The 26,402-nt window shown below is 40.3% G+C and overlaps 1 protein-coding gene across 18 annotated transcripts in view; it reads left to right on the forward strand.

The window, feature by feature from the left end:
- Positions 1-26,402, forward strand: part of Hmbox1 (homeobox containing 1) — a 160,612-nt gene that overhangs the window by 39,295 nt on the left and 94,915 nt on the right. For all 18 annotated transcript variants that reach the window (XM_037208452.1, XM_037208454.1, XM_028884132.2 and 15 more), the window contains 2 exons: positions 8,930-9,009; positions 16,608-17,084. In XM_037208452.1, the coding sequence (XP_037064347.1) occupies positions 8,987-9,009; positions 16,608-17,084 (500 nt within the window). In that variant the 5' untranslated portion in view covers positions 8,930-8,986. The remainder of the gene's footprint in view (positions 1-8,929; positions 9,010-16,607; positions 17,085-26,402) is intronic.

Here is a 26,402-nt window from a genome sequence, read left to right on the forward strand (position 1 = left end):
ATGTAGATTATAAATCGTTGGTCCTGGAAACATACACTGTTCACCTTTCAAGAATAAAATTCATTTATTTCTATAAAGTGTAATTAATACATGCTTATCAATTGTCTGAAAAGTGGTCAGTTGCATATTTTAAATTTTAGTATTGCAGACTCTTTGTGCTTTCCAAATTAGAAATTTAAGACTATCTTATATGAATGAGACTTGAAAATAGGTATTTTTGCCAGGCGGTGATTCAGGTGCATGTCTTTAATCCCAGTGGTGGATCTCTGTGAGTTGGAGGCCAGCCTGAGTGAGTTCCAGGCCAGCCAAGGCTACACAGAAAAACCCTGTCTTGAACCCCACCACCACCACCACCACCACCTCAAAAGAAAGAAAATAGGTATTTTCTTTAATTTCTGCACTAAACAAAGGTTTGTTTACTGCTTGTGAAGTCAGCACACTGTTAGGGAACGAGACTGCAACAGCTGATAGGAAATAGGCCTTGCTGTTAAACTCCCACTCCAGTGGGGAAGACAGTTACATGTTATATACTGTACCAGCATGTAGAAGAATATTGTAGCAGGCATTGGCTGTCTCTGTGTAAGAGTTCACTCTGGTTGGCAGAGAGGTGCTGTATTTCAGAAGGGCCAGGGGAGCTTATTGGCTAGGGCAGGTATTCACTATGTGAGATGAGAAGTACTGGTTAGAGACTAGTTGGGGGACATTTAAGGCAACTGGCCCAATATCTGACAGGAATTCCTTTGACATGTATATATCATATCTTAGGTGCTATCAAATGTACTTTTAATGATGGGTAGCTGTAGATGTATCCAACAGTCTTATTAAATAAGAAACACAGAAACAATGTAAAAGAGAAAGCCTAGAGGTCAGAGCTCAGAGCTAAAATCTCACCCTTCCTCCTGCAGTGTCCCAGCTTCCTGAAAGAGAGCTATATCCTGTCTGTTCGTCTATTTATAGTATTTTGTTCTGCCTTCTCATTGGTTGTAAACCCAAACACGTGACTGCCTCGTCACTGTCTGAATGTACAGCCCCCTAGGTCTTAAAGGCGTATGTCTCCAATGCTGGCTGTATCCCTGAACACACAGCGATCTATGAGATTAAAGGCGTGTGCCACCACCGCCACACTCTTGCTATGGCTCTAATAGCTCTGACCCCCGGGCAACGTTATTTATTAACATACAATCAAAATCACATTTCAGTACAATTAGATTACCACCACAGGTAACTATTTTGTTAAGTACTCAGCTTGAAATTATTGATATTGCAGCATAGATACACAAACCTATATTTTATGCATTTTAGTGCTCATATTTGAACCCAGGGCCTTGAGCATGCTAGGCAAACACACTATTACTTAGCTACATCTTCAGATTCAGAAGAGGTATTTTTGATAATACTAGGCTCAACTTTCCTTTATACCTAGGCAACATTATATTTCACCTAAGATACATGACATTGGGTTAGTGTATAGTTTTCCTTGTCCTTTAAGCCAGTAGTTTTCAAGTAAGGGGGCTGTTTAAAAAGCTTGGACTTCCTCCTACCTCAACTTTGAGCTCAGTAGGTCCTAGGTTAACTGTGATTTTCTCCTGTAAACGTTTCTGATGCACAAGTGCTCTAGGAGAGAATATTCTACCTGCTAAAACCAACTTTTACAGTAATTCAGTAAGAATGGAAAGGGATCGTGTATAGCTTAACAGTAACAAGCCCATGGGATTGGAATACCCTGAGACCTCTGTAGAAGGGACTCTGATGTAATAAATTATAAACAGTAGCTGCTCCATCCGTGAATTGGTGTTTTTTTGTTTTGTTTTGTTTTTTTGTTTTTCACGACAGGGTCTGTGTAGTTTAGGTGCCTATCCTGGATCTTGCTCTGTAGACCAGGCTGGCCTTGAACTCACAGAGATCCTCCTGGCTCTGCCTCCCGAGTGCTGGGATAAAGATGTGCCACCACCACCTCCCTGCTCATAGATTTTGAATTTGAGTGTACCCGACACCAAAGCAGAGCATATAGCTACAAATCTTTCAGATCAATGAAACCACAAAGAAGGGACCTCTGTGCCGACAATGCTGTGAAGGTGCTGATGGATTCCGTCAGTGTACAGGGAGAGATGCAGGCTCAACTCTGACTAGGGGTAAGCGATCCTTGAATTCACAGCATAGCTGAGTTACCACATACACGCTATTAATAACAGCAAAATTATAAAGTACTACGCAATGAATAATTAATGACAGATTTACCCCGTTTTAAGGTAATCAAGACCAGTAATTTCTGTAGTATTAGACTGTCTTAGAGACTATGGCAGGCGTGTGGCAATTCTGGGACTCTTCCGACTGTGTGTATTGATACACCTGGGGATTATCAAGTAATGAGGTACATAGCCAAGGGAATCCTTCCCAGGAGTCATATAGATGTGGATGTTTTACTTCTTTCTGTTAATAAATGTGTGCACGTGCGCATGTAGACACACACACACACACACACACACACACACACACACACACACACACACACACACACACACACCCTCACCAGCATGTCAGGGTCTCTCTCTTTTATTTTTTCTCTTACCTCTTTCCTGATGTTTTTCTTCTACGTGCAACTACATACACACACAGGAGACTTTTCTGAGGGCCAAGCTTAGTTCTTTTATTTTTCTTTCTGTTGCTTACTCTCCTCTATTCTTTGTCTGTTCTTCTACCCTGATGTTTCCTTCTTCTTCCCAGCCGTTCTCTATCTTTCCTGATGTTTTCTTCTTAATCTCTTCCTTGATGTATTCCTTCTATTTTCCCCCTATATACCCCAGCAAAATTTTTCAAGCAACATAAAAATTACAGTGTAGTTATATTCTACTTTTCTTTGTGTAAATGATTACATTGAATACAAGCAAAAACCAGCATGTTTCTCATTTTACATATTACAGGTGAAAAACAAATTATTACAAAGACCCACATACATTCATGTCTAAGCAACTTGTTGTAGATTACCAGTGTAAGCAAGCAAGGTATTTTTCTCAGCCAGTTCTTTAACTGGCAAGCTGCATTTTGAGATTACAAAATAAGGATCAATGATTTTATTATTTATCTCAAAAGGCAATTTTATGAAAAATCTTAAAATAATCACAATTCTAAACTTTTATATATAAGAAACAATAATTTCTATCTTAAGATCCTCAGGGTGCATACCGAACCATCAACAATTTTTTTATTAAATTATATCAGGAAGCTGGAGGCAGAAATGGATACAGGGAATTAATCATCACCTTTGATCACCAACCCATCTTTAGCAAGAAAGACACGTTGGCTATTAACTGGGCTGCCTTTGTTCTTGTTCCTTGACTTCAACAAGTCCCTTGCTCAACTATTAAAAGTGTGCCTTTCTTAACTTTAAATTGTTTCCCAAGATTTTCTACTTCAAAGCCATTAACAAAAACATCTTAATCTAACTTTACTAACACTCTACATGTCTAAATTCTTTCTAAGGATGGTGGTTGAATCATTAATCTGCTTAGCAGCAATGCTTGGAAAAAGTCAATCACTATTATTTAAGTACCAGTAACACTGCCCAGTGAGGGACTAGAAACCCCGAGAGTTTTCATACAACCCATAGATGATGAGGGACATGGTGACCTCTAGGGCAATAAGCAGAGCTGTGCTCAATAACAGCATGAGGTCCCCAGGACACATAGTCCTTGGGACTCTGCCTCTCCAAGACTCACCCAGTCTGATTATGCTAACCGCCTGGTTGTATTCCATGAGTTCCAAAGCTATTTCCTATTCCTCTCACATGGCCTCTGAAACTGCCCTCACTACTCTATAGAAGGCTTGTGTTGGATCTGAGGAGCCATGCTCCTTAGGGAAGTCCTACCACCATAAAGAAAGAAGGTCCTGCAAGGGTAAATGAGAAAACCATAGGAATGCCTAGCCTGAAAACTGCAAACATTGTGCTGATATTTAAAAGTTGTGTGAGGAAAAAAAAAAAAATTTTAGTCAGTATCTGTCAAGTCAGGTGAGTTGAAGTGACAAGAAATAACCTTAGAATCTAGAAAAGCAAGATCTTTATTGGTAAAGCTCTCCATGAATTTTTCCCAGCACTGGGAATGTAGAAGCAGCAGGGGTATCTGCAGGGCAGATATATCACGGTGATATATTTGCTCCAGAGAAACAATGCAGAAGTAATATTGGCGTCATTAACCCTAAGGTTTGAAGATGAAGCCTGTCATTCTGTAAGAAAAGCTGATTGACCTTGGGCAGCTAGTGTCTTAATGTTTCTCAGGTGATTGTGAACTTTAAATTAGTTCACATAAAGCCTTCGCCCAGTGAATCTGGCTGAGAGAATAGTCATTAAATTTATAGTCTGAAACTACCTGGAGGACTTATTTGAAAAATTAGTATTAGTATTTTATATATATATTTTTTTGGTAGTGGTGGTGGTAGGAGGGCACAGGGTCTCAGGTTAGTCTTACTTACTTTGTGGCCCAGGCTGGTCTTCCCAGGTGCTAGGATGGATTGAATGAGCCACTCTGGATAGCTCTAATCTTCTTCCTCCTTTTCTTCCTTTTTTTAAAATCCCTTGCTGAGGACCAAACCCAAGGCCTTGCACTTCATAGGCAAGCACTCTACTACTGAGCTAAATCCCCAGCCCCCAAGCCCTAATATTCTAACCATGATGCTTTTTAAATTTCTGTATGTGTGAATCTATCTTCGCACATGTCATCAACCATTCTTCACCCCACATTTACCATCTGCCTCTCAGATAGATGCTAAATATAGAAGGCAGTATTTATTTGGAACTGTTCAAAGGAAAAATGTTTGACATGAGTGAAACACCTCTGATTAATGTCCTAAAGCATAAGCTTTTAATTGTTTTGTCTTTAACAAAAAATTGCTTCAGGCTGGGGATGCGCAGTGGTGGCATGGGGCCTAGCATGTTGGAGCCCCAGATTCTGTCCTCAGCTCTGCCAGAACAAAACAACCTGAAAGTACACTAATGTCATAGTCCTCTTCCTTTTTAAACACTGATCATAAACAATGACAATTTTGAGGATCAGCTTTGTTCTGTGTATCTGTAAATAAATAGTTCTTTTCTTTCTTCAGATAACTGGTCTTTGTTTTTAATTCTTACGTACTGTTTTTTTTTTTTTTTTTTTTTTTTTTTTTTTTTTTTTTGAGACAGGGTTTCTTTGCGCCTTTCTTGGATCTCGCTCTGTAGACCAGGCTGGCCTCAAATTCACAAAGATCTGCCTGGCTCTGCCTCCCAAGTGCTGGGATTAAAGGCGTGCGCCACCACCGCCCGGCACTGTTTTTAATTCTTAAACCTTTTTATATACTTAACTACTTTAAAGTTTTTATGGCTAATATATTCTGGATTTGGAAAGCAGATATTGGAAGTTGCTAAGAATTTTTTGTGACAATGATGAGGCCTGGAATCTGGGTGAAAACAACCTTGGGCACAGGGTGGGAGGGTGCTATGGTGTCTGACTTGTTAACTGTCCAGACTGGGTGTTGGATGCATTAAGCAGTTAGTTCCAGATTCTTTCTGTGTTTGCAAAATGTTTGCAAATATTCATCATCTCTTTTCTTCATCTCTGTATCTATGTTTGTGTGTGCATGTTTGTGTGTGGAGGCCAGAGATGAATGTCGTGTCTTCCTCATTTGCTCTTCCCTTATTTTTTAAAGTCAAGGTCTCTCACTGAACCTGGACCTCACTGATTAGCCCCGCAGGCCCCAGAGATCCTCCCATCTCCACTTCTCCAGAGCACCTCTGTGCCTGACTTGTTTTAACTATTTTTTTATTCATAAATTATTTTTGTTGCTTTGTTTTAAATTATTAATTTTGTTGTTGTTTGGTTTTGTTTTGTTTTTAACATGGGTGCTGGGAATCAAGCTGTTCTTCATTCATGCTTATGTGGCAAGCACTTTCCCTTGAGCTGCCTCCCCAGGCCCAGTCTTTGTTTTATTGAGACAGGATCTCTGTGCAGCTCTTAACTGACCTGGCACTCACGGGGTAAACCAGGCTGGCCTTGAGTTTACATTGACCCTCTGTCTCTGCTTCCTGAGTGTGAGGATTAAAGGCCTGTACCGCCATGCTGGCTTAGTGTTTTGTTGTTTTTATTGTTGGTTTGTTTATTATAGTGTGTCTATAGGTGCATGGTGAAGGGAGGGAGGGTAGCAGTCTCAGGTGTCTGTCACAGTGCTTTCGTGAAGGTCAGAGGACATCATGGTGTTGGTTCTTTTTTACTTTTACTTGGGTTTGGAGCATTGAACTCAGCTCACCAAGCTGGCATTGCAAGTGTCTTTACCAGTTGAGCCATCTTGCTGGGCCAGGGGATAGCCTAGGCTAGTTTCTGACTCATTATCCTCCTGCCTCAGCCTCCAGTATATCCTGCTGACCTTTGCCACCACAACCTGCCTGTTGGTTTTTTTGTGGTTTTTTTTTTTTGTTGTTGTTGTTTAAAATTTGCAATTAAAAAGGTAAGTTTGTCAGATATATACAGGGTTATGCATAGTTCATTTCTTAATTTTTAATTTTTTTAATGTGTGTTAGTGTTTTGCCATGGAACTGGAGTTACAGACAGTTGTGAGCAGCCATGTGGGAGCTGGGAATTGAACCCGGGTCCTCTGAAAGAGCATTCAGTGCTCTTAACCTCTGAGTTGTACATTCAGCCTCCATAGTTCATTTTTTTCTTTTCTTTTCTTTTTTCTTTTCTTTTCCTTTCCTTTCTTTCTTTCTTTTTTCTTTTTCGAGACAGGGTTTCTCTGTGTAGTTTTGGTGACTGTTTTGGATCTCACTCTGTAGACCAGGCTGTCTTGGAACTCACAGAGATCCAACTGCCTCTGCCTCTGCCTCCCAAGTGCTGGGATCAAAGGTGTGAGCCACTACCACCCGGCCATAGTTCATTTCTTTTGTTTTTTTTTTTTTCAACAGGAAACTTCATAGTATTTACCTCTGGGCAGAAATAATGAGAGCTATTAAATCTGTTTTTTGTTTGGGTGCTCTTATTATTTGCTTTTGCAAGCTATTGAAGACCTGTTTCCGTCCTTTGTTAAAAGTGTGTAGAAGGTCTACCATCTTCTAAATTTTGTCATTAGGTGTATTGCTATACTTTATTTATTTATTTTTTTTTACCATTGTCTTTCTGCCTGGAGTATATATTTTTATATCTAATGTAAGAAAAAATTTTGTTACTTTAACTGAGAAAGCAATTGGCAGTATTTTCAAAAGTAGATTTTCTTTGTACTTTAAACTTATTTTAAAGACAGGTATTTTTTAATCAGCAAGAAAATTAGCTATAGCAGTAACTTCATTAAGACTGCAGTTTAGGGTTTGTGGCTGAGCAGAGCTTCTGACTTTACTGTGTACCCTCAGGGGCATCAGTCATAGGTAGACACTTGGGTCTTGCTTATAATTAAATGATGGTGGATATTTCAGTGTGAGTCTTTCATGTCAACATTTTTACTAATTAACTTCTGATTTGTATCTTAATCTGCAATTTATGAAAATAGTTGTCTCTATCTATAGTTTAAGGTTTGAAATGGCTGATAAGTTCAGTCTTTGGTTTTGATTCCTGTGTGTGTGTGTGTGTGTGTGTGTGTGTGTGTGTGTGTGTTGGTATTGTGTTCCCCAAAATATTGTGCACCCTAATAAACTTATCTGGGGTCAGAGACAGAACAGCCACTAGATACAAAGGCTAGAAAATGATGGTACTCACACCTTTAATCCTAGCACTCCAGAGGTAGAAATCCCTCTGGATCTCTGTGAGTTCAAGGCCACATTGGAAACAGCCAGGCATAGTGACACACGCCTTTAATCCCAAGAAGTGAGCCTTTAATCCCAGGGAGTGATGGCAAAAACAGAAAGATATATAAGACGTGAAGACCAGAAACTAGAAGCTTTTGGCTGGTTAAGCATTCAGGCTATGGAGAAGCAGTTAAGCTGAGATTCATTTGGATAAGGACTCAGAGGAGGCATGGAGTCTGAGGAAACAGGACCAGCTGAGGAACTGGTGAGGTGAGGTGGATGTGGCTTGTTCTGCTTCTCTGATCTTCCAGCATTCACCCCAATAACTGGCCTCAGGTTTGTTTTTATTAATAAGAACTTTTAAGATTCATGCTCCGTGTTTGTGTGTGTGTGTGTGTGTGTGTGTGTGTGTGCGCGCGCGCGCGCTTGGAATTGAAGACGGTGGAAGTGTCTCTGTCACTCACTTGTGCAGTGTTGGTCATCTGAGCCAGCAGAACACGTGTCCATTTTTTAAGTTGGTAGTAGTAGCTACTACCAGTGCTCATTTGTGAAGTGCTTCATCACTCCCACTTGGAAACTAAAATCATTCTTGAGTAGCTCTCTGAAGTCGCTGTGTTAGTCCCTTTTTACAGTTGAGACTCAGAGAAATTGAGTCCACCTCGCTGCAAGATAAGCATTGCACTTAGCAGTAGACCCCAAACCTCACCTGCAGCTAAGCTGTGCTGGGGCTTGCTTTGTTATAGGAGTCTTCCTAAGTGCCTGGTATTGTGCAAATGGTGGCTGAGAGCTGGGGAGAGTGGAGCTCAGTGGCAGAGGGCTGGCCTGGCATGGAAGAGGGCCAAGGCTTACTCTCCAGTTAAGGGTTGGTTGAGTGCCATTACAGGGTGTGCGTCTAATTGCAAGTCTAGATCCACTTCTGTTGGTGGTTCCTGATAACAAGTTAAAATGGGTGGCTTTTGTCTTTAATTGCTCCCCTCCCCAGGGGAATCATTTGGAAAGCTATAAATGTCATTTTTCTGTGTTTTTTAAGTTTTGCTCCGATTCAGTATTTCATTTCAAAATTACAAAATAATTTTGGGGGAAAAAGATTATCTAATATTAACTCTTAATACCCCAAAGTTGCATATTTAAACTTTTTATTCAATGCTGAGTTACATAACTGTTTCTCAATTTTCTGTCTTTGTTCTACAGAATGGTAAATAAGGCTGGCCATCTCTGGAAAGGCCATTGATCCGCCTCATGTAAAGTATGCTCAGTTCCTTTCCAGTGGTGTAAGTATCCTTCTCAACTCTTCCTGTCAGTCCCTCTAGTAATGTTAGGTGATTAGAACTGTGATAACAAATGCTTTTGGAATTGGAAGAATTTGTTTCAATGACATTTCTCTCTCTATGTGTGGGCTGGATGTTTAGTTGCCCCGGCTTGTGTGGGGAGGTCAGGACAAGTTGGTGGAAGGTGGTACTCTCCTTCTTCCATGCAGGATCAAACGCAGGTTTAACGACAAGCACTTTTAAACCCCTGAGTCATTTTGCCAGCTCAAGGTCAAAGAAATTTTTAGGAAACTATTAAAATGGTACATGTTCTTGACATCAAGGTAAAAGGAGTGTAATCATATGGGGAGGAATGTGGTTTCAGATCTGTGAGGTTTTTGTTTTTTTCTCTTTTACCATTTTTACTTTCAACATTATATTTTAACATTTTTCCATTTAAACATAAAGTTTTCATATTTATTTCATTAAAAATGATTTTATTTTACTTATATGCATATGTGGGTATGCACAAGTGAGTGCGGGTGCTGAAAGAGGCCACAGGCCTCCAGAACCAGAGTTATGAGTGCTTATTAGCTGTTGGATGTGAGTGCTAGGGACCAAGCTCAGGTCTTCCACAAGAACAGTAAGTGCCCTTAACTGCTGAGTCTCCTCTCCAGCCCCATAGTCATTATTTTTAACTGTTTAATAGTCTAGAAGCTGGTCAGATAGGTGGCTAAGTGTTGGTGAGAGCCCCAGTTGCATTCTTAGGAACAAGCAGAATATAAAAAGCATGCTCTCTTAATGCTTGATTTGCATGCAAACTCCTAAGGATACCATAGCCATTTCTCTTTCGCTACTGCAGATGGTAAGGTAGTTCTTTCTGCCTATTAGCTAATGTTGCTAGCTGGTCTTTGGAGTCAAGGCAGAGAGATACAAATGGAGATGGTGGTGTTGTGTCAAGAATGTTTTTGTGCTGGAATATGAACTGTAACCACCAGTTCATATAAAATAGGCCTCGGAATAAAAGTATTCCCGGAATTTCAGAAATTAGAGAAGATAAAGGGCCTATTAGCTCATTAAGTGCATCTTTAGCGTCTAGTGCAGAGTGCCTTGAGCCTAAGTAATTTCTAAAATTTGGTGGAGTCTGTTTCACTTAAATTTCTTCTGTTTTGGTTGACAGTTGTATAATCTAATAAGTAGACATTAAGATTGGTTTTATTTATTATTTAGGTTTTTCTTTGAAACCCCTCCTCCACCCCTCAACACACACATACATTGATTCTGTGATTTAGTGCAGTCTCTGGAGGAGAGCCAGATGATAAGACTGTCGCCTGAGTTTCTGCTGAGTAGCTGTGCCCTAGCAAAGGCACTTTATCTTCAGGACTTTGCCCCTCCCACCCACCAGCTTGCTTGCTTGCTTGCTTGCTTGCCTGCTTGCCTGCCTGCCTGCTTGCCTGCTTTCTTTGTCTTTTTCTGTTTCTCCCCCCTCCCCCGCCCTTTGTTTTTTGAGAATGGAGTCTCTCTATGTCTAAAATAGCCTGGAACTTGCTCTGTGTCTCAGGTTAGCCTTAAACTCACAAACATGCTGCTGCATCCTCCTGAGTGCTGGGATTGTAGGTGTGTACCACCACATCTCTCTGGCTCTTTGACACCACATTTTTATTTCTCTGTCTATAAACTTTAATATAGTCTTTCTTGTATATAGTGGAAATAAATAGATGATCAAAATAAGAGTTTCACAAATCACACAATTCATTGGCACGCAAAAAAAAAAAAAAAAAAAAAAAAACCCTCTGCTTAGGTTCATAGTTTTTGGGTTTTTTTTGGATTTTTGAGACAGGGTTTCTCTGTTGCTTTGCGCCTTTCCTGGAACTCGCTTTGGAGACCAGGCTGGCCTTGAACTCACAGAGACCCGCCTGCCTCTGCCTCCTGAGTGCTGATTAAAGGCGTGTGCCACCACCGCCCGGCTCTGTTTTGTTTTTTGAGACAGGGTCTTGTGTATCAGACATCCCTCAAACTTGCTACATGGCCAAGGATAACCCTGAACACCTAATCCCCCTGCCTCAGTCTCCTGTGTCACCACACCTGGAAAGGTTTATAGTTCTTGAGGAGTGGGTAAGTAATATGAACAAACCTCAGAGGACTGTACTTAAAGTACAGCTGTGGTGCGTCTTAAATACACAATGAGTTCCTAAATTATTGAAGCTTAGTTGTTCAGTTAGTCGAGAAATAAAGCCTATGACCCAGGTGTGCATTACAGGAGTGATAACTTCACTTGATCCTCACAGTAGAGAGCTGTGAAGTCACAAGGGGACACATAGAGACCACCCCAAGTGACTGCTGACGCTCAGCCCCAAACAGAACATGTGCCATTCTCTTCAGCCTTCCAGAACTTTGAAGAGAGGAAGTAGAAGGACTGTGGGAGCCACAGGATAGAGAGGAGTGGGATGCTGTCCTCTGTGACAGGAATGCAGTAACTAGAGAATATATTGCCACATGAAAACAGCAATAAGGGTTTTTTGTTTTGTTTCCTGTGGGTTTTTTTTTTTTTTTTAAGCACTTGATGCTGGAGGGCACTGCTAAATATTGGCAGGTGAAGCTACAAAGCTTTCAAAATGTCTGTCAGACAAATTTTTTGAAGGCTAGTACTTCTAGTCAGCAACTTACTACAGGGTCTGGGAAGGTTTAATGTAACTTGCCTAAAAGAAGGGAGAGTTCTCAAAGGATAGGTGTTGACTCCAGATTCCCATACGTAGGACTATGTTGATAATCTCAGTACTCGGGACGCGAAGGCAGAAAGAGCATGTGTCCAAGACCATCCTGAGCTATGTAGCAAGGCTGTGTCTCAGACATGCTGAAACAGCAAAGTACCTTACCCTGCAAGAGTGAACGTAGGAGCTTCATGAGCTGCGTCCTTGAGATGATGAACATCAACTCTGCTGTGCCTTATAGACGTATCTGTCATGTGTGGCAGTGTTTGAGATCATCTTAAAGCTGTGTAACAGATTATCCTCCAAACTGCACAAAATAGAACTCAATCTGTGCTATTTTAAAAAATACTAAAGTGTGATTGGCACACTGGAATATAACTATGCTTATCATAAAATCCTTTTATTAGGAAAGGGACATTGACACATGGTCTGTAGTCATAGACTCTTCTTAGGCTTTAGTCAGTTTACCTAATCATTTGAATTATAGGATCATTCTACTATGAAGCTCAGTTCCCTGTAAAGCATTATTTCTTACTTACTCTTACTTATCATTTTCTTACTCTGAAGCCACTTCTCTGATGGTAGTAATAATCAAGAAAGGGAACAGTGTATATAAATCGTAAGAAGGGCCTGGAATGTTTGAATCATCCTACAGTGACCACACAGGGCAAAGTGGGTTCTGCCTAGTCATTCTGGACAAGATAAAAACAGCAGAAGCAAAAACTTAACTATTGATGCTTTACAATCCATGTCATTTTTGCCCCTATGATTTCAGTGCTCATTCATCGTTTCTGAATGCCTTAGCCAGACTCTTCCATTGTCCATCTTTGGAATATCATTTAAAAAGGTTTCTCCCAGGCCTTGTGGCTTATCTAGAAAGATTTTAGGTATTATTGCAAAATGCGGTTCATATCTCAAAATGTACTGTGGTCTTACAGTATCAGTTTAAGTTTAAACCATAAGTCCTGAACTGAATTGTTCTTTTCTATTTTAATCTTTGTCTATATTATTTGAGTGTCAAAATTCTTACATTATTTTCAAATACTGTTAGCTGGAGCCTACATTCAAATTAGTAACTTAAAGCAAAACTTCCCCCTCTCCTATGAATGATTTTCGTGCGTGAGAAAAGTAACTTAGCCCCTCCATGTCATCTTCTTTTGTCATGAAAGGATTGCTGGCATTATGGTCCTAGATGACCTATATAGGTTACTTGCTGCTGTTATTTTATGAAGCTGTGCTTGCAGTAGGTAAATTATGAGAAGTACAAATGGAAAATGGCATAATATATCCTGCCACGTGTATTGGTACACATTGGCAAAGTGTTCTCAATGTCCACGAAAGCTTCTAATCGTGTTGTGTTTTCGGTGTCATGTGCATAGTGTAATCCTGCTCAGGATGTTGTTGTCCTCTTCTAAGTCACTCGTTTGACCCTGGCAACTGTGACCTCTGCTTTAGCTCCCTTGGCAGCAGGGGCTGCTCTTGGTACAAGTTAGAGACATCCATTTAAACACAGTGAAGTGCAAAGGGAAGTTGATTGTCCCACCAAATGAAAGAAAAGCAGGAGTCTAAGTGCTTAAGAATTCCAGGGACAGCAATAGGATGCTGCAGGGCTTTCCCCTTGTTCCCTGCATTTTTTGATTATCTGCTTTATTCTCCCCCAGCTCCTGCTTCACGAAAGTCTTCCTGTGGCTTAGTACAGTTACACTTACTGTCCATCTTATCAAAAGTCTTCCTGTGGCTTAGCACAGTTACACTTACTGTCTATCTTACAATGGTCTAAGTAGAACATTTTGAATAGAGCCAAGTTTTCATTCCTGTGGTAGCCTGTTCACCAGAAGTTGGGAAGAGCTGACCCAAGAACATGTGCTTAGAAATGATTAGGTGTTCTGGACAGTCAAAGTAAGGGTGGACCCTATTTCCCCCTTTATGATATTGGAATAAAAGTGGTTTCCTATTGTTAATGGATCCTAAGTGGTCTAAAATATTTTGGATACTGTAAAATTTTATGCTAATAGACAGTGTTGTGTCATATTAGAGGGAGGCTTGAAGAACAGAGTATGACTTAATGATCTTCACTGACTGAACAGGATAGGAAAATATGGTTAACTTTGCTGTACAAAGATAAAATAGTTCCTAAAGTTAAGTATCTAAGGGAAGAACAGTTTATGAAATACTTTGATTGGATAAAGACTGAAGATACCAAAACAAGCCTTTTATTTTCAAGGGAAAGTAACTATGAAGATGGAAAAATAATTATGAGAAGAAACTGACATTTGCCAAGCCAGTAAATTCAGGGGTAAATTTTGTAGCTAGAGTTTTCCTGCTTTGCCCACAGTCAGGACAAATCTTTGTCACCCGCCAGTCCCACAGCCACTCACACCCAACCAAGTAAACACAGAGACTTATATTGCTTACAAACTGTATGGCCGTGGCAGGCTTCTTGCTAACTGTTCTTATAGCTTAAGTTAATCCATTTCCATAAATCTATACCTTGCCACATGGCTCATGGCTTACCGGCATCTTCACATGCTGCTTGTCATGGTGGCGGCTGGCAGTGTCTCCTTCCGCCTTCCTGTTCTTTCTTTTCTCCTCTCTGTTAGTCCCGCCTATACTTCCTGCCTAGCCAATCAGTGTTTTATTTGTTGACCAATCAGAGCAATTTGACATATAGACCATCCCACAGCAAAATTATTTTGGTTTGGCAATTATTTAAAACAAAACAAAACAAAAACGGAGCCATAGAGGTAGTTCAGTGGTTAAGAGTGTGAACTACAGCCGGGCGTTGGTGGCGCACGCCTTTAATCCCAGCACTCGGGAGGCAGAGCCAGGCAGATCTCTGTGAGTTCGAGGCCAGTCTGGGCTACCAAGTGAGCTCCAGGAAAGGCGCAAAGCTACACAGAGAAACCCTGTCTCAAAAAACCAAAAAAAAAAAAAAAAGAGTGTGAACTGCTCTTAAAGAGTACTGGATTTTTATGTTAAGATAGGTCTCATTAAGTGACAAGACGTCCTTGAACTCATTCTGTTGCCCAGATGATCTTAGACTTTCTGAAAGGTATAAAAGTATCCTTAGCCTCAATTTCCTTAACAGTTCATAATGTGACATTAAAACAAAACAAATAAATCGTATCTACCATAGAGACTTGCTAGGAGGACTAGGTGAGGTTAGATGAAATTCTTGCCCGATTTCTTAGTAAAAGTAACTTTTCAATTGGATTTTTCTACAGTACAGGCGGGGGGGGGGGATAGTAAGCTGTCCAACAGGTTTAGGGGACTGGCCTATAGCACATTTGTCTTTAATAGATAAGAAAATTTCTTGACCTTTGTTTCTCTTAGCAGTTGTTTATTTCAAGGCTACTCCATGCCAATTATCATATCTGTCACTAGAAAATACAAATTAAAATAGAATTGGTTATCACTTTCAAAAATCCTGAATTCAAAAGTCAGATTTTAGGGGTCAGAGAGATGGCTCCACAGTTGAGAGCACTTGATGTGTTTGCAGAGGACCCAGGTTGGGTTTCAACCTCCACATGGCAACTTAGAAAACTGTTTGTAACTCCAGTTTCAGGACATACATTGCCCTCTTCTGGCTGCTTCTGGCACTGCATGCATGTGGTGCCCATACTTTCATGCAGACTAATACTCAATACAAAATTACAAACATATAAATCTTTTTTAAAGTCAGCTTTTATAAATAAAAAAAAAAGTAATTCAAAGAGGGAGGGGGTGTTTTTATGATGTGGTTAATATCTTAAAATACTAAGTTTCTCTCTTAAGAAAACATTTTGTGGTGTGCTACAGTGTCTTGTGCTAGTTAAGGTGGAAACATGTAGAACCAGTTTTCCAGATATGAATAGCTCCAGTTGGCTGTACACATGAGGGACCCATTCAGAGAACGTGCTGCAGAGAGGAGGCTCACAAGACATGTAGGAAGTGGAAGCGGTGCTTGGTGTGTTGTAGGTACTGCTCTTATTCTCCACTGCAGTATTTGTATAGTTACTAGCATTCACTTAGACTCAGCCAAGCCAAACAGTCTGCACTGAATGACCTTAGAGTTCTTGGTCAATTTTGCTGGTGTTTGGAAAAGCAAGATAACACAAGTGTTTCCAGCAAGTTCCCATTAATATGCTAGTACACATCAATATATTTTGAAATTGAAAAAAAAACTACATAATCACATAGTCTGTGCCTGATGCACTATGTGGACTTTACCTGATAAATGGGTATTCTTGACATAATTAATATTTTGCTTCCAAATTTCAATTGGTTACCAAAACCAATGAAAAACATAAATTTTATTCCATTATAAGTTGGGTTTTATGTTATAACTGATACACTCCTACTAACTCAGAATCTGTACCAATCCAAGTCACAACAAAAAACGTCTATTAGGACTTGTTTCTTTGTCTTTGTCTTTGTCGTTGTTTTGTGTGTGTGTCTGTCTGTCTGTCTGTCTGTGTGTGTGTGTGTGTGTGTGTGTGTGTTATTAATATGTGTATGAATACATATGGAGGCCAGAAGTGGACATTGGGTGTCTTCATTGGTTGTGCTCCACCTTATTTGTTGAGACAGAGTCTCTCACTTGAAACCACAGCTCACTGATTAGCTTGACTGGCTGGTCGGCAAGCCCCAAAGATCTTACCTCTACTTCTCCAGTGCTAGAACTCCTGTCCTGTGCTGCTGCACTCAGCTTTTGCATTGGTACAGGAGGTTGAACTTAGACACCCCTGCTTACACAACAGATCTGTCACGTGACTGAGCCATCACCCTATCCCTTATAATTTTATACTCAGTGAAGTAAGCTGGTGCTGAGATCAAGCCTCTTCTGCTGAGGATTCTTGATTTTGAAATGTTTGTTAGTTAACAATGAAGGCACTTCATTTGTATCCTTTTCTTTCCCTCCTTCCCCCCTAGTTTGCTGGAAACCATGTCTCACTATACAGATGAACCCAGATTTACCATAGAACAAATAGATCTGCTCCAACGTCTTCGGCGTACTGGGATGACCAAACATGAAATTCTCCATGCATTAGAAACTTTGGACCGTCTTGATCAAGAGCATAGTGATAAGTTTGGAAGGAGGTCCAGCTACGGGGGAAGCTCATATGGGAACAGTACCAACAATGTTCCAGCATCTTCCTCTACAGCCACAGCTTCCACGCAGACCCAGCACTCCGGAATGTCCCCATCACCCAGCAACAGTTATGATACCTCCCCACAGCCTTGCACTACCAATCAAAATGGGAGAGAGAACAACGATCGATTGTCCACATCCAATGGGAAGATGTCGCCATCTCGATACCATGCAAACAGCATGGGTCAGAGGTCATATAGCTTTGAAGCCTCAGAAGAGGACCTAGATGTAGATGATAAAGTGGAGGAATTAATGAGGTTAGTTACTTTGCCTATTCTGAATTCCCCCCAAACATCTGTTTTTAAGATTGTTTTTTAAATAATAGCCTGTATTTCACAAACTTACCAATAAGAACAATGGTTTCTCCCTCCCTTCTTTGGAATTGAAAGTAAAACTTGAAACTGTCGTTTTAGATCAGATTTTTTTTCTTCTTCTTCTCTACTTCAGCTCTTTCACTGTGTGATGAAGCTTTTCTAGTCTCTTGATTTGTCAGAGGGCTTTCTCTATTTATGGCTTTAGCAGACAGTTTCTGACTGACAGAAGTTCATTTAATCCAATGCTTAATCCTTCATTGTAAATATTTTTTCTGAGTGATAAGATAAATTTACCATGATGTAGAATACGTACATTTTTCAGTTTTCCTTGCATTATTTCAATCAGTGCAACAGTTTGAATAACTATTGGGTTAGAAGCAATTTTCAATAAGAAACATAGATACCATCCTGCCCCTAAAAAGCTGAAGTTCTAATTTTAGCAGTAGGTGCAATACCCACATGCACGCCATACCTCAACAGTTGCCAAGTAAGCATGTGCACTTAGAGTTTAAACACAAAGAAAAGCCTCCTTTTAACCAAGGTAATGAGGACTTTGTAGCAGACCTGGTTCACTTTGAGGGTAACAGACATGTGTTTTCCATCCTGTGTCCAGAACTAGGAACTTCTTTTAACACATGGTGTGGGCTCAGTAGGTTAGCTGAGTAGATAAATTTGGCCTAACCCATAAGGATATTCTCTCTCTTTTTTTTTTAAGATTTATTTAGCCGGGCGTTGGTGGCGCACGCTTTTAATCCCAGCACTCGGGAGGCAGAGCCAGGCGGATCTCTGTGAGTTCGAGGCCAGCCTGGGCTACCGAGTGAGTTCCAGGAAAGGTGCAAAGCTACACAGAGAAACCCTGCCTTGAAAACAAAAACAAAAACAAAAAACAAGATTTATTTATTTATTTATTATGTATACAATGTTCTGTCTGAATGTATGCATGCAGGCCAGAAGAGGGCACCAGATCTCATTATAGATGGTTGTGAGCCACCATGTGGTTGCTGGGAATCAAACTCAGGACCTCTGGAAGAGCAGCAGGTGCTCTTAACCACTGAGCCATCTCTCCAGCCGGGATATTCTCTTTTGAAAGAAGGATTTGGAGCTGGTTCAGGGGATTAAGGGTGTTTGCTGCCAAGCCAGAGGACATGAGTTCCATCCCTGGAGCCCACACAGTGGAAGGAAAGGTCCAGCTCCCCAAAGTTGTCCTCTCACTACAAGAATGCCATGCAGAGGTACTCATGCACACATGTACATACACATATAGTCAGTAAGTGAATACTTTTTAATTTTTTTAAATAAAAATTGAGATACACATATTTTTTTTAAAGTTAGGGAACCAGGAAGCGGTATCAAAAAAGGCATGTCTTTAATCTGGTTAAGAATATAAGCTGGGTGTGGTCACTTATGCCTATAACCCCAGCGTTTAGAGGGCTGAGGCAGGAAGATTGTTGTGAGTTCAAGGCCAGCATGGTAACTTCTAGGCTTGTCTGGCCTACAGGCTGTGAATTTTTCCAAAAAGCATCAAAAGAAAAACAATACAGATGAGGCGGACTTTGGCAAACCTGGTAATACCTTAGGGGCAGCACACGGTTTCAAAGGCTTCACATTCTACCCTGTATGTTAGAATCCGAGAGTTTTTACAGATCTTTACAAGCAGAAATGACAAAAGCGTTGTTTTCGGTAGAGTTGTTAGGCTGGTGTGTAAAAATGATTGCTTTGGGCTGGAGAGATAGACTCATTAGTTCAGAGCACTTGTTCTTGCAGAGAACCTGAGTTTGGTTCCCAGCACTGACTTGGTAGTTCACAACCATCCATAACTCCCATTCTAGATTTGATACCCTCTTCTGACCTCTGCAGGCCCCAGACATACATGTGGTACACATAAATGTGTACAAGCAAAACACTCATGCACATAAAATAGCCAAAATTTTTTTAAAAAGGTGAGAGGCTGCAGATAATTATTAGTTACAGTTGATAATGAACAGAATTGTAGACTTATTGGAGGTAAAAACAAAAGTTGTAACTGAGTTTTAACTGGTCCTGAAGATTTTCTGACATCAAGACAGAATGACAGTGCCTTGACAGTGTTGTGTGAAGACCCATCCTGTAACACCTCTGGGAGAAGACAGCCTTAAATACACAGCCTCTTCTGAGTTTGTTTTTAGGGTAGAGTTTTCACACATGGAGTCCTTGGCTGCAGGGACCATGGGGTACATGTAATGAAGAGTATCATACCTCAACCACAGTCAGTGTTGTCAAGCTTTTAGCTCTCTGAACGAAATACAAGAGATCATCGAGGCTTGTGGTTCATCAGTTATTAACACAGTGTCCAAAGCTCTGCTGTTGCTGGTGACTTTCTTAGTGCTGAAGCTTGAACCCAGGCTTTATCTTTCACTGAGTCATAGCCTTGGCCGTAGGTGGTTTTGGAAACTTAGCATCTATCATCGTTCAGTTTAAAAAGGAGAACCATTTGGGCAAATAAGTTACTTTATTTGTTGAAGTTTCGTGAGATTTTAGTTATCCTGAGTAGAGAAGATAGCAAAATAGCGTTTATCTGTTGAGGTGCTGGCTTGTTTTGTCGTGCACACTCACGTGGGTGCAGTCTCACGGGTGTAGTGTGTGTTTCATCTGTGTGCTCTTCGTTGCTGTGTAGTTATTAGGACACTTTCTTCTTCCCTTCCCCTGCTTCCTGCTCAGAACAGCTCCTTTGACAGTTAGTCAGAGTCCTCTAGACCTTTGGTACCCCTGGTCCTTCACAATTGAGCTTTCTTCCACTCCAGCTTTGCTCAAATGTGCCCCTTCTCACTGTTTTCAAGTTTGCAGAGGGTAGTCCTTCTTAGGACACGGGGAGACGTTGATTGAACGGTGCTCACAGGACATGTGCAGTCCCAACAGCCATGCTGGGTGCTTGATCAGAGAAGATGAGTTCATGAAAATTAATAATTTGCTCAAGAAAGTTGATTATTGGGCAACTGAGCCTAATTATATCCCATGGCTTTATTATCATTGTCTTGCTGGTATATTTTATCACTGACATTATTTATGCTTACAGATTAAATAAGACTTTAGGAAAGGTAATACATATAATTCTTCAAAACAGTGTGAATTGCCTTACTGGGCTTGCTCTCCTCCTTCCCTGACATGGTATCTGCTACTTCCAATCAGTCACTTACTAAACAGTGAATTTTTATTGGTGAGACATTAGAGAATTTTTCAAACAGTAACTCTTTCTGAGTATTCTGTGTCTGTCTAGTGATACACTGTCGTTGCTGCTTACTCAATACTGGTAACATGACAGTGACCTGGAATTGGTGGGCTCTAGTAGGAATCATGGATACCTGAGGGCCTTTCTGCCTCCTGGGCTATGTGTAAAACGCTCCTCCTACTTGCCCACAGCCCCAACCTGCAGGTACTTTACCCTAAGACGTGCTTTGCAGATTTTATAATTCAGAGAATCTATATTACTGTATATAATTTGAAGGTATATAATGGAGATTTGTGTGTGTGTGTGTAGCTTCATCAGATTATAACTGTACTCTTGATCATTTGTTAAAGAGTCAGAAATTATCTTTTCTAGTTTTGAATTGGGGTCAAAAAAAAGGAAGAAGAAAGCCACACTAACATAAATTCTCAGTAAATGGTTGAATGTACCACTTTAGGAAGGACCGAAAGCCAACTCATTTTACATTAGGACATCTTAAAAGGCCTATTAGTACGTAAGTATATGCATAGGAATGTGTGCCTGCATCTGCTAATACATTAGAATAGAGCAGTGTTTTCCTGCAGTCATGTGTGTATTATGAGATAATATAAATGAGGCTTATTGGAATTAGTAATGCTGTACGTTAAACATGTTGCTCTATACCACCCAGACACGACATTTTGTTACGACGTTTTGTTAGTATTTTGTACAAAATTCTGCAAGTTCATTCCAAGTTGGTTATATGTATGCCTAACAGTAAAACATAGGTCGAGCATCCTTGAGCCATGGTGTTTTAAAATTAAAAACTTCTGAGCACTCTGTATCACAAGTGAAAAATTCCATAATAAAACATATTCCTAGGCACAGAGTTATTTAAAATACTGTCCCAAGTTACATTTAGTCTCTCTATATAATTATGTAAAACATAATTGAATTTTGTGTTTATACTTGATTTCTGCCCCTAAAATATTTCATTATAAACATGAAAATATTCCCAAATTTAAAAGAAAATCTGAAAAGGCTTTTGGTCCGATAACCTCAGTGGGGGCTCTCAGCCTGTATTTACTTGTCAGGCAGGATGTTTATGCTCTTCTATAAGAACGTAACAGCACTAAGTGGTGGTGCGCTCTCCCTCCGTCTTCTGCATATAGAACAGCTCTCTCTGTAATGTTCTCTCTTAAAACTGTGCTCTGTATCTGCACAGGGAGAAGGTCATGAGTGTCTTTCAACTGTGAAATACACTGTGATGGCTTCATCTTGGGGTGACTTTGAGCTAGTTCCCTTTACAACATGCAGAGAAATGCTGAGGGTGTGTTAACTCGGGGAGTATGAGTCATCTTAAAGTGTATCATTATAAAATATGAGCCCTTAATATGCTTTCTTCCAGAAAACAAATCAGTGTCATTTTGAATCACCATAAATAATCTCTCTACCCTGATGTGGAAAACATAAATGTACTTGAAAATAAGAATTTAAAGCTGTTATATAAATTATTTAGATAAGATTTTCCATTTTACAGGCTTTAATTTCTAGAAATTTTTCACTCATTAAACAAATTAAGCTTTATTATATGAAAAATCCATGCTGAATGTGACAGAATCTTTGTACTAAAGCCCTTTCTGGGCTAGTAGGCTAGATGGGCTATAAAGTGTTGTGTCCACCATACTACAGTTGAAATGTTAAGAGTTAGCTTTGTTAAAAGAGATCTTTCTTTGTAAGCTGTGATTATCAGAGAGAACTCTCTAGATAGATGACAATTACTTCGTGTCTTTTGAAAAGGTAATCAGAAAGCCAAGTGTGGTGGTACTCCTGGAATCCGAGTACTTGGGAGGTGGAGGCGGGAGGCTTGCTGTGAGTTTCAAACAGCTAGGTAGCAAGACCAGGCTCAAAACAAAACAAAAAGCAAGGAGCATTAGAATCAGGACAGGGTGGTGGTGCCACTTAGATCCCAGCACTCCAGAGACAGAGGCAGGAAAACCTCTGGTTCAAAGTGATCCTGGGTTATGCAAGACCACTGCCTCATGGTCCTATTCTCATATACATACATACGTGAAGTTTTTAACAGTGGTTTGTCAAAAAGGCATTCCTGATGAGTTCTTGCATATATATTAGGAAGGATAATAGTGGAGAGATGAACTAGTTTAAAAACAGGGCAGTGGGCAGTGATGGTTAGGAAGGGAGCGCTCCATCCTGCTGTAGAAGTCCACCAGATGAACACAGTGGCAGCGATGTGGAAACAGGAGCAGGAAGAAGTGGCAGGCGCTTCAAGTGCCTCAGTTGAGATCAAGGGGTTGCTTATGTTGGAAGTTAAGAGTGAAACCAGAGAAATAATTGCCTTGCTCTTTATTGTAATTCCCTAAGACGTAAGGAGTCTTGAGGCATGGGAGATACTGTGGTGGAGTGGCAGAAGAGACTCATTCTCTTTAGGTAAAATGTCCAGTTTTCAACAAAGGGAGCAATATGGAATAGAAGACAGAGAGGACACGAAGACAAAGAGCCAAGCAGCCCAGTAGGATAAACTGGACGGTGAAGGCGAGTGATGTTACTGTTTTCGTAAATACCCAGCGAACCCAAGCAAACCGGCACTCTCCTACCGTGACTTCAGAGCACTGTGCCCATGGTGCTTTGAAGTACTTGGTCTAAGGCGTGAATTTCAGTCTAACAGTTACAGTTGATCATTTGTTTCTCCTTTCCTTTGGATCCTGTCTGACGGTTTCATAGAAATAATAGTGTGTGTTTATACGATACATTTACAATTTCAAAACTTTCTCCTTTAAAGAAGATTTCTTTTGCACATATTATTTGCATGCATATATATGTATTTATATCATTCAGTTTTTTATTTTATTACCTGGAGGAGCATTTTAAAGACCTTTTTTTGTCAATGCTGGAGACTTTACACATGGTCTTGTACATGCTAGGGAAGCATTCTGCCACAAGCTATTTCTTAAAACCCTTTGAATTTGGGGATAGGAGGGGGACCAACAGGAATGGAGAGGAGGAGAGGGAGGGGCCAACAAGAGTAGAGAAGGGAAATGGGAAAGGACCAGCAGTTCAGAAGGGGAGAGGGAGGAGATCAGAGAGAGTGGAGAGAGAATGGGGGGGGGCGGGTCGTGGCAGCCAGGTGGCTGGATCAAAGTGTACACATGTGGGAAAATGCCATAGTGAGACTCATTATTTTGCACAGCTAATGCACACTAATTGTAGAAATGAAAACCTTTGGAAGGAGTGTGTTAATGTTCTTATTTTAACAAATGGTGAAACCAGAGCACAGTTTTATTGAGTGGCTTTCCCTCACATGTTTTTGTCTTCTAAGGAGTGGAGGGGCTAGAGAGTGAAACCAGAGGATTCTTAGGATGCGGGCCAGGCATTTAGGCTTTTAGCCACATCCCAGTCTTTTTTTTTTTTTTTTTTTTTTTTTTAATTGTTTTTCAAAAAGTATCTATGGTAAAGTAGTAAAGAATGTATGGTTAAACTTATTGTGGATACTTTAGAGACCTGCATAATATATAAGAGTGTATTCTTGGCGGTGGTGAGTGGCTTGCTGCTTTCTAAGCATTGGGGACTCGTCCTGGCCTTTAATAATGCCATACTGCAAGGCTATGAGTCATTCAATACTGGTTACGTAGTTGAGTGTTATCTGTTCTGTGTGATTTAGTGTCTGCTGTAGGTGCATTTGTTTCAAATGAGCTGGTTTAAATTTGATTGTAAATTATTAGTCAAGAAAATACCATTGGCTCATTTTGCCTACAAAAGTACATTTTAAAATTTAATCTGAACAATTATTCTCAAATATAGTTTCTTTTTCCAAGATCATTTGGTATGTTGAAATGCAATAGTTTATATAAAATTGTCAGCTTAATTTTGTAGTTCTGTCAGAAGACAATGATTAGGTTTGTGTACAAAAGCCATCTGAAATAGTTACTGCTAAAGTTGCCTTGCTCATAATCGGTACAGAGACAGGCATTTTGAGAGAAACGTAGTCAACATGTAGATTGGAGTCTAAATAAGATTGGGAAATTTTAAATATTACATTAGGCAGCTAAAGTTTTATTTTCTTACTGCTTGGTTAGGATTTCTATCAATAACTCAGGGATATTGTAGAGCTACGTATTAGGTACTCACTATCCCATCTCTACTCTTTGCCAAAATTCCCCACAGCAGGGACGTGGCCCAGACAGGGCTGAGCCTGCTGCACAGGAATGAGGAACTAAGTTCACTTCTTCAGCACCCACATAAAAAGTCAGGCACTGGTGGTATGTGCCTTTGGCCCTGAGGGGATCCCTGCAGCTCATTGCCAGCCAGTCAAGCAAACTAGTGAACTCTGGGCTCAGAGACAAACAGGGACTCACACGTGTACACAGGCTATGTGCACAGGTACAGCTCCACAGGGAGCAGGGCACCCCCCAGCAGAGTGCAGAACCCTTCCAGGTGAGGGGGCTGAAAGACCTGTCTAAATTAAATCGCACGTTAGTACCATGTTCTGATAGGATTCTTTTGTTTCTTCTCCAATCTCTAGTGAGACGTGAGCCCCTATGAAATTTGTGGTTCGTTCTCAAAACAGGTTTTAAAGGTTTGTGATGCTTTTGTCTTAGATCAAGGGTCAAACGTTTTACTGTGAATAGCTAGTGGTTAACGTTTTTTAGACTTTGCCAAAAGGCAAAATTGAGGGTGTAGTAGAGACACTGTACAAGGGAGAAAACTGGGAATGGCAGCACACAGCTACAATCCCAGCCCTCAGGAAGCTGAGACTAGGTGACCAGTAAACTCAAGGCCAGCGTGGACTAATGGACCGTGTCTCAGAAAACTAAAAATGAGAGAGAGAGAGAGAGAGAGAGAGAGAGAGAGAGAGAGAGAGAGAGAGAGAGAGAGAGAGAGAGAGAAATGGCCACAGCTTTCCTTGACAAAAATCCAACATGGAACTTGTAATCTTAGCATGAAGAGACTGAGATGGGAGGATTGCCTCAAGGTTAAGCACCACCTGGACCAAATAGTTTCAGGCTAGCCTAGCAAGTGAGTCCCCATCAGGCAGTGGTGCATGCATTTAATCCCAGCACTCAGGAGGCAGAGGCAGGAAGGTAGTCAAAGCTAGCCTGGTCTATAGTGCAAATTCAGGACAGCCATGGCTACACTGAGAAAGTCTGTCTCAGTAAAGAGGGGGGGAGAGGGAGGGAGAGACAGAGACAGAGAGAAGAGAAGATTGAATCCCTGTCTCAAAAACTGAAAAAAAATTCAATATAGAGTTGAAATAATTGTATACAGTTTGGGGGGGTTATACAGTATTTGTAAAAATAAAGGAAGGATGCTTTTTAAAAAATTTATTTGCAATGGTCCATCTGAGAAAGATTATGTTTGTGGCTTATATGAGAGCAGATGGCAGATTGACTTCAGCTGAGGCCCTTAATCTGTTGACCTTGTTTAGATAATAAGCTACCATGATTCTATGTCAGTTTTCATCTTGAACAAGAAATAGTGTTCTGCTTTTATAGTCTTATAGCTCTGGTTTAATTTTTCTTTATTGTTTGTTTTGGTGAAAGAATGAGTTGTTCTTTGTCATATACTTACGGATGTCTGGTCTATGAAGGTGTGATGATTTTTTTAATAAAGTTTTTAATGGGCCAAGAGTATATAATACCAAGGTTGAATAATATAGTTTTTAGTATTAACTCTTCTATATACTTATTATATGTAATTGGAAATTAATAAATACTTTTAATATGAAACTGTTAATATTTCAAACCATCCCACATTCTTTTGGGGAGTTGCTTATACAGAAGGGAGGGAGAGGAAGCAGCTGAGAGTGTTTCTTACAATGCTAATTATTTCAGTTGTGAAATGGTGTTGATTTCTGCCCCGGAAGCATTTCCAAGGTTTTAAGATGAGTGTCACGTCTACAGCTCCTCCATTCACCTGCAAACCCACAATCTACTTACAGCTGATTTTCATTGCTGTTGCTTTTTATTTTTCCAGGGCTTCTATGTACGATTTATTCCCCAATAATGAGAACACACATACCGCATATGGCAGCCTTGTTCCTAATTTAAATTATACACAGCATG

Source organism: Peromyscus leucopus, chromosome 9 (assembly GCF_004664715.2).
Source record: "Peromyscus leucopus breed LL Stock chromosome 9, UCI_PerLeu_2.1, whole genome shotgun sequence".
Lineage (NCBI taxonomy): Eukaryota > Metazoa > Chordata > Mammalia > Rodentia > Cricetidae > Peromyscus > Peromyscus leucopus.